The sequence below is a fragment of the Rhagoletis zephyria genome, unplaced genomic scaffold (genome assembly GCF_001687245.7).
Source record: "Rhagoletis zephyria isolate East Lansing unplaced genomic scaffold, Rhagoletis_zephyria_1.1 Rzeph_scaffold_12656, whole genome shotgun sequence".
Classification (NCBI taxonomy): Eukaryota; Metazoa; Arthropoda; class Insecta; order Diptera; family Tephritidae; genus Rhagoletis; species Rhagoletis zephyria.
Genome location: NW_016169730.1, coordinates 1 through 8,580, shown reverse-complemented (window position 1 = coordinate 8,580; position 8,580 = coordinate 1). Strand labels below are relative to the sequence as shown.

Here is an 8,580-nt window from a genome sequence, read left to right as displayed (position 1 = left end):
TCCTCTTTTGGTTTTTTTGTAGATTTTCTCCTGTGATATGGAGAGGGTCCTCTTCTCTTTACTGACTTGACTGCGATTGACTGGCAGTGATAACCTTCCTCATTGCCTGAAAGTTGTGCACTGCTCGTTCTCTCGCACGTAATGAATGTCAATGCACTCCTGTGTTCTTGTGTGGTGGTGTAGGTGTACCTCAGTTCGAGTACTGTCCTCGCCACCACCACCTGAAGTACAACCGACGATCACCTTTTCACGAGGTGATCACGACTGATTTTTCGTTTTAAAAAATTGAACCTTTTTTCACTTTAAAGTTCACTTTAAAAACTAGTACTTTTTGGTGGAGAGGATCGATCAGGCAGACAGGCAGTCAGGCCGTGTCGGATCTTTCTCTCGTTCTCTAGGTGATCTACCGATGATCACCATCATCATAATCATCATCAACTGCTATGCTCTTCATACCTCTTCTTCACTGAGTAGTCCTCCTCTACTCATCGTGTGAACCTTGACTAGTACTGGTACTGCATTTTACTGCATCTGCCATCGAGCTATATAGCAAGCTGTCAGTGGAGCAAGGCGAACAAAACGAGTAGACCATCACCACCACCACCATCCATGCTCGATTCTCTGTGCTCTTCAGCATTGGTAGTGGTGCTGTGTGCATTTCCGTTTCTCCCTTGTCTCCCCTTACCATCTGACTGAGCAGACTCCATCAGGCATCAGGCATCAGCAGCATGTGTGCTCTAGTGTGCCTCCTTCCCCTCTTTTCCCTCCTTTGCTTTTGCCTTTGTAGCAAGAATGGTCGCTAGCACACTAGCTCACTAGCTAATGCCGTGACGGTGACGGTGCTGGCTTCGGTAGTCATCGGCGACGACGACTGCCTCTCTTCTCTGCCTCTCTTTGCCCCATTACCAACCGTCGTACAGCGGCGGCACAAGAGCGGCACTTCTCTTTCTGCTGTGTGTTGTGTTGGCTTTCCATGCTTTCCTCCCTCTTGCTGCCTTTTAACCACAGAGAGAGAGGGAAGAGGAGAAAATGTGCGCCTGTGTCTGTCCATTGGCGGAGAGTGTGTGCTTCTGCCGCCGCCGCATGTTCTTTCGGTGCCCGTGGCGATCAGCAGCCTGCAAAACGAAGAGCTGAAGACGACGTGCGAGACACTCACACTCGTGGCTCGCACCTCGCTCGGTTCACTTCGCTGAGCACCACTTTAATTGTTGTGTGCTGAAGAATCAGACTTCTTTCAGTCATCACTGTCTTCATTCTTTTGCAAAGGTTTAATTTGTATTTTTGACTATCACTTGTGACATTTATTCATAACCAGCTTCCAAATTATTTTCTATAAATTCTCACCCCCTTTTCTTTCTTTTTTTCCTGTAGGCCTCAACTTGCTGAAGAAGAAGTCTCCCAGGAGAGAGATCTGTGCGATCGATCTCCCAGCGGACCTAGACGAGACCTAGAAGAAGATGATTACCTTTTTGAAGTAGTGTACACTACTTGTCACTAGTGAAAAGCCGTCCTCTCGTTGTCTTTCAGTCTTCACTTTCTCTCTCTCCGCCAACTGTTGGTCATCTCTGCTCAACCCTCCTCTTCTCTGTCCTCATGTCTTACCACCACTTGAGGGTGAAATAGTCCCTAGCCCTCTCCTGAATCTTCTCCTGAATCGGCGGTGACAGAGAGCTCTCTGGGTTGTCCTCTAAGAATTCCTTTCCCTTCTCCTCTAAATCCATTTCCAAATTCAATATGAGTCCCGACAAGGTGGTTAGCAATGGCGGCAGTGGTGGTCATCAGAAGGTATCCGCCTTGCCACCTTCCTCCTCCTCCTCCTCATCCTCCTCAACCTCCACTTCGACCTCTTCAACTCCTTCTTCGAGTTCAACTGACGTGAAGACAACTAATGGAAAGACCAACGGAAGCTCGCCCACTCCACCACCACCAGGGGCAACCACTCAGCAGCTGCTTCCCCTGAACAGCTCTCCAGTACCTCCACAGTTTCGAAAGCGCAGCTCGACGACGGTGCCGCCGATGGTGCACCGCAGCACCGGTGGCGCCAGCATCATCAACAATCCCAATGAGCACATCGTCTACCGGCTCGTCCTTACCGGCGGTATGTCCTAGTTTAGGAGATTTATCAGATTAAACTCATCTCTAACCAAATGCTTTTCCTTCTTTGCAGGCCCCTGCAGCGGCAAGACCACCGGCCAGGCGCGACTCTCCACCTTCTTCGAAAATCTCGGCTGGAAGGTAGGTGCCGCTTTTTGTTTGTTTCACGCTTTTTGCATGCTGTATTTTTCAATTTCAATTTCGCCGGCGCCAGTACTCCTCGCCGACTGTGTACGACTGCTGCCGCCGGCGCCTCCTTTTTGGCGCCCTTTTGTCGCCACTTCGCTCGCTTTCTCTGTCTGTTGGGCAGCAAGAGCTTTCGGCGAGGAGTACTGGCTCTGCTTCCTGTCTGTCGGCACTGCAGACATCAGCACTGCCACTGCACTGCCAGCCACCAATAGTGAATGGCCTTGCACTTTGCCTGATGCTAATGGCTTGCCTGGCTAGCTAGCTCTTTCAGTGCCTAATTTGTTAGGGTCTGTTGTTTTAGTGGTGGTTAGCCGAGAAGGATGAACTGTGATCTTTATTTTCGCATTTGAGTGCATTTGTTTGTTTTTCTCGGATTATTGAGTGCGTAAGTGTGTGTTGCTAGGACGAGGCACATTACAGTGAAGGGAAGGGACGAGACTAGGAGGAAAAAGTTGGAGGGAAAAGAGGAGCACTTTGCTCACATTCCCTTGGAGAGAGTGAGCCGAGCATTGCCTGGGAAACCATTCCAGAGAATGGAATTGAGCAAGAGTGGAAAGAAAGCGGAAAGTCTGCTTCTTGTCTTTCCTTTCTTCTTTATTGCCCATTCCTCTCTTTTCTCTGGCATTCTTTTCCTTTTCTCTCCGATTACGAGCGGCAAATTAGGTTAGCTGAACAAGACACCGACACACTCACTGGCAAGGCTGATCTAATTTCTCTCCCTGTGCGTGGCACACTGCTCCCTCACCAAATTGAGTGTCACAGGCATTTACATGTGCCTTTTACAACAGCCCTTGTGTGTTTTTTCCGACCACAGAAAGAAAAGAAAGCTGTGATAGTAAAGCCGAAATGATCAGTATGGTGCTGATAGGACGACCATCGATTGACAGGTTGAAGTTGCTGGTCGATATTTCAATGTGTCTCTTTCTTTCTGTGTTTATTATTGCCGTTTATTGAGCTAAATTGTGCCTCATTTTTCTCTCTAATCGAATCGACTGCCGAAGTACTGTGCTTGTCCTCACCAAGCGCTATTTAATTACTGCTGTTTTATGCTTTCCATTTCTATTTCATAGAATCTTCTTTTAGATAGATCTACTGATATAATTAGCCCGTGTCTAGGTAGCTCAGTCGCATTAATATTTATTGGCAATTACTTTACTTTACTTTCAACTCGATCAAGCCCGGGAGAGAGATTATTCGTTTCCTTCTGCTTCTATTGCGCCTTCTGAGGAATCGCGCCCTTGAATTCATTGAATCAGAAGTTTATTTGTAGTGCGCACAAAATTGTCGTTCCAGAATCGTATTCCTTTGCACTTAATGTTTGCCGAAAATAAATCTGATTTTCTATTGAGTGCCCAAACTTGGCTTCTTTAGAAGATGCCACATCTAATGATGAGAATGATTTTGGTTTTGTGCTGCCCTTCTCATCCAGGCTTATTTATGGGTATTTTGGGAGGTTGATTCATGGCTGGTGCCTGAATGACTGGCCCAGTGACTGTGCTTATTTTGTTGCTGTTGTTGTTATTGTACGGCTCTTGTACGGCTATCTTGTACGGCTGTTTTGTTCGCGTTGTTTGGTATTGATTCATGACTGCGAATGTGTGTGTCGACATGCCAGCGTCGATTAACGATCGACCCCGCCTGGCACACAAAGCTTTGGGGTATTGCAGGCGAAATTGATTTGCCTGTTGAAGTCGACTTTCAAAGAGAAAAAGAGAGAGATTCTTCGCTGTTTTCGATTGAAAGTTGTTGCTGTAATACTACAACCAAAAGCTGTAGCTGTAGTTTTAGTTTAGTGGCCGACGATGAATCGACTGAATTGGATTGCCCCCAAAGTCGCTGTCGTAGTCTCTATTGCCCCATAAAAGAAAGGATGATGGCGTAACCATCATCATTGTGCACTTGCGATGACGCACTTTAGCACTGGGATGTGTGTGTGTGTGTTTACATTAATTCTAACGCCGATTCCTTTCACTTTCTTCTCAGGTCTACCGTGTACCGGAAACGGCCACCACTTTGTTTAGGTAAGAGCTGGGGGAAATGCTTTGTTTGGGAAGGTGAGAGTTTGCATCTAACTCCTCCTCCCCCCTCCTCAGCGGCGGCATCCGCTTCCCCGACATGACCCAGGAGGAGGGCGAAAAGTTCCAGGAGAACTTGATCAAGGTGATGATCGCCATGGAGCGGACCTTCTTCACGCTGGCCAGCACCTGCAAGCAAAATTGCATCGTCATCTGCGACCGGGGCATCATGGACGCCACCGCCTACATGAGCAAGGAGAGCTGGGAGAAGGTGCTGAAGGGGAACGGGTGGAATGCGGTGGAGCTGCGGGATAACCGCTACAATCAGGTGGTCCATCTGGTGACCTCGGCCAGCGGAGCGGAGGCGTACTACAACTGCGAGGACAATCCCTGCCGGACGGAGGGGCTGGAGCAGGCACGGGAGCTGGATCGCCGGACTGCGGAGGCCTGGGTCGGCCACCCGTACATCGACGTGATGGACAACAGCACCGACTTTGACACGAAGATGCGGCGGATGATCTCGGCGGTGTGTCGGAGGATCGGTCTGCAGGCGGGCGACCGCCTCANAAGTTCCTGGTGCGGACGCCGCTGCCGCCCGAGTCGGCCTTTCCCAGCTACCAGGACTTTGACGTGGTGCACGACTACCTGATCACAGCCAATCCGAAGATTCAGTCGCGGCTGAGGAAGCGAGGGCAGAGCGGCAATTGGAGCTACCAGCACACGGTGAGGCGGTCGGCGGGAAGCGGCGGTGACCGGGATGGCAGTTCGCAGCTGGTCGAACTGCGTCGGCAGATTAGCCACCGGGATTATGTGGTAAGTGTTGGGGGAGACTTTTGGAAGGTCGAACTCCTCTTTTTCTTAAACTCCTTTTCTTTCCTCAGACAATGCTGGCGCAGCGCAGCAACAACCACCACACTGTCTACAAGGTTCGACGGTGCTTTCTCTGGCAGCAGACCTACTTTCAGCTGGACATCTACCGCCAGCCGTGCAACAGCCGCTGCGTCGGCCTGGTCATCCTCGAGACGTACACGACGCTCAGCGCCGAGGAGCTCAGTCTGCCGCCTTTCTTAGGGATTGTCCGCGAGGTGACCCATGACACCGAGTTCAGCATGTACAACCTCTCTTCGATGTCCCGCTGTCCCAGTGGGGGTGATGGTGGAAAAAGTAATGGAAACGGTCATCACCACCACCATCATCACCACCATAATCTGAAGTTTGAAAACGGAAACGGAAGTGGAAACGGATGTGCTGCTGCTGCTAATGGAGGAGGAGGGGCAGTGGTAGTGAATGGAAAGACCTCGCGGAAGAACTCGGCTCCAGAGGCGATCCTCAATGGAAATGGAAATGGAGGTAGCAGCATTATTAATGGGGGCATTGCTCCGAAGGCCAACGCCTCGCCCTCCTTTGTGGAGGAGTTGGTGGACGAAAAGTGATCTAAGGATGTGAGGATGATCACTTCATTTCAGCACTTCAGTTACCCCTGTATTTCTTCCTTTTCACCTCACCTTCACTTCGTCTCCTGTACCTCCTAAATGATTCTTCTATTTTTGTATTCTCTTCTCTTCTCTTCTCTTTTTCTCACCCGTGATTATTAATTTGTTTGTTCTTGTTACACACACACCCAGCCACTACCGCAACCACCTCTTTCTTCTTCTTCTCTTCTTTCTCTCTTTCACCTTTTCTCACCTTTTGCCGACGATCCACGCCAGTTGTTGTTGTTGTTGTTATCATCTTAGAGCACTATATCGATGACACCACTACCACCTCCACACACTCCCCATTGATGTTCCTCCTCCTCCTCCTCCTCCTCCTCCTCCTCCTCTTATTTTTGCCTATGATATGATATCACCGATTCGGGAGTTTACTGTGCGGGAGGGGAGAAAATAAATAGTGGTGGTGGTGGACAATCAATCAATCAAAGTCAGTTGTGGTGATCATGGGTACTCAAAGGGCACAATCTTCATCTTGGTGGTCTTGGAGACCTCGTACTGCAGGCACTCCTCCTTCCGGGAGTTGGTGGGCGCTTTTCTGCTTAGGAAAACGATTAATTGTACAAAATCTCTTCAAGAATGCAAAGCTCACCTCTTTTTAACGCAGACCGGCGGCGCCAGATCGGCCTTCAGGCACTGCACCTTGAGCACGTTGAAGTAGAAGTTGCGCAGCATGGCCGAGTAGCTGGTGGTCGAAAGCTGCAGACATCGCAGAAAGTCCTGGTCGCAGTCGCAGTGAGACCTAGGGAAAAAATTTGGTCATTTTTAACTCCTCAATTCTTTCCTCCTTACTTTGTATAGAATGAAAAGTTGATCAGTCCGTAGCCCATTCGAAATGCCTTCAGCCGTACCGGACAGTGGTCATGCGCCCGACAGCACAGGTCGACGTCCGCCTTGCCGCCCAGGTCGTGGTAGTCGAGGGCAGAGTCGCCCAGACCGCACCACTTGGTCCCCGGGACGATGCCCTTCCACATGCTGATGAAGTTGGCGCCGGGACCACCTCCTGAATTACTGTTACTAGAATTCGAACTGGGAAGAAAGGAGGAACCTCCCAGGCTGATGCTCGAATTATTCGAAGGAGGTGGCTTGCCGATCAGACTGGCGGAAACGGTGGTGTTTGAGGTGATGGGTGGAAAGTCGGTGATTGAGGTTTCATTTCCGCCTAAAGAAGGAAGTGGAGAAGGAGTTGTCGAAGTCGAAGTTGTCGAAGTTGTGGTCGTTGAAGTAGTGGTCGTCGTCGAGGTGGCCAGAACGTTGCCGGGCGTCGCCTGGAGCTGCTTTCGGGACATTTCAGTACACCGGCGGACCGCCTCGAGCAGTGTCTTGTAGTCGGCGGTGAGCGGCTGAAGACCGGTTTGGAGGGGGACCTTGAGGGCCGCCTCTGGCTCCTTTTCAATGTCGTACAGTGTGCAGGCGTCCAGATGGCGGCCGGAGAGGTCGAAGCGGAGGTAGGCCATCGTCTTGTCGTTGGTGATCAGCACGGAGAAGGGCTTCTCGTCGTCCTGGTTCTGATCGGAGGTCAGGGGTGATAGAGGAGGAGGAGGTTTCGATTGGGCTGATGAACTTCCACCGATCTCAAAATAGGTGGAGATGTTCAACAGAGGCGTGGATGGAGGCGCCGGTTGAAGGTGAAGGGTGACGTTACTGTGGTGAAACAGCTCTTCCTCTTCTTCTTCAAGGAACGGAAGGTGATCAGTTTCATTGTGGTGGTGATGGGGGTGATGGTGAGGGTGATGATCCGAGGCTGAGAAGCGCTCCACGTGGGCCGTCACATTGGGACTGGCGGTCACCAGCTCGGCGAGGTAGCTCTCATTCAGGTGCGGATAACGGGCTAGGTAGAAAGCTAGATGGGGAATGGAAGATACGGTCGAAGTGGCAGGTGGGTCAGGTTGAAGAGGTGTGCTGGAAGAGATGAACTTCTCTGGTATTGGAGGGGGTGATATCGTTGTGGAAGTTGTGGTGATTGTAGTGCTAGAATTGCCACTTCGCCAGAGTGACTTGAAGAAGCGAAAGGAGCTCACCGAAGGGCTACTGGTAAGTAGAAGCAGAAAAAGAAAGAGAAGATCATTTGGTGGACGAGTCATTGTCGCACTGAGGAGGACAGCGGAGAGATCACACTGCTGCTGCTGAGATCAGGATGATTGACTTGGAAAATTGTGACTTTACCGCCACCATCACCACCACTATCACCTCTGCTGATTTCTGTTCCTGAAAATGCTAATCAGTGCCCAGTGAAAAGAGAGACTCTGTGTCTTTAGCGTGAGTGAAGGTGCCGACGGGATAATTAGAAGTCAGTCGGCAGTGCAATCGAAATGAAGTGCTAAGTGCGAGTCAGTGGATCAAAGAGTGGTAATTGAATGGAGGTGGTGGTGGTGATGGTGGTGATCAACAGCAGCAGTCAATTGGTAATTATCACCACCGGGAGATTAATTGATTTCTTCAGAGCTGATGGCTGTGGTGGTGGTGACGGAAGGGAAGGAGATGAAGGAGTTCAACGTTGTGTGTTCGGCACATTTGGCCTCGTCACAGACGATGACTGACTGACTGACTGACTGACTAACTCACTGACTTGATCTTGATAATCTGCACGTTTGCCAGGCCTCACTCATTGGAACACTGACTCACTGGCTGACTGACTGACAGTTTAGTGAAAAGAGTGACCAGTCTCTCTCTCTCTCTCACTTTTTGAAAATTTCATTGGATCTAACTCTTCAGCTCCGTGAACTCTCTCTTGCTCTCTCTCTCCACTGATCACCGCCGCCGTCGACATTTGTGATGTGCTAAAAATAACA

At 50.1% G+C, this 8,580-nt stretch overlaps 1 protein-coding gene across 1 annotated transcript; it reads left to right on the top strand.

Annotated features, from left to right (window-relative positions):
* Positions 1–1,734: 1,734 nt before the first annotated feature.
* Positions 1,735–5,462, top strand: LOC108377760 (TRPL translocation defect protein 14-like; the record flags this gene model as incomplete). Its single annotated transcript, XM_017634034.1, is given in 6 exon segments — positions 1,735–2,098; positions 2,168–2,235; positions 4,267–4,304; positions 4,377–4,861; positions 4,864–5,111; positions 5,180–5,462. Coding segments are annotated over 6 exon segments (1,486 nt in total), but the record flags the coding sequence as incomplete, so codon positions are not given.
* Positions 5,463–8,580: the final 3,118 nt, after the last annotated feature.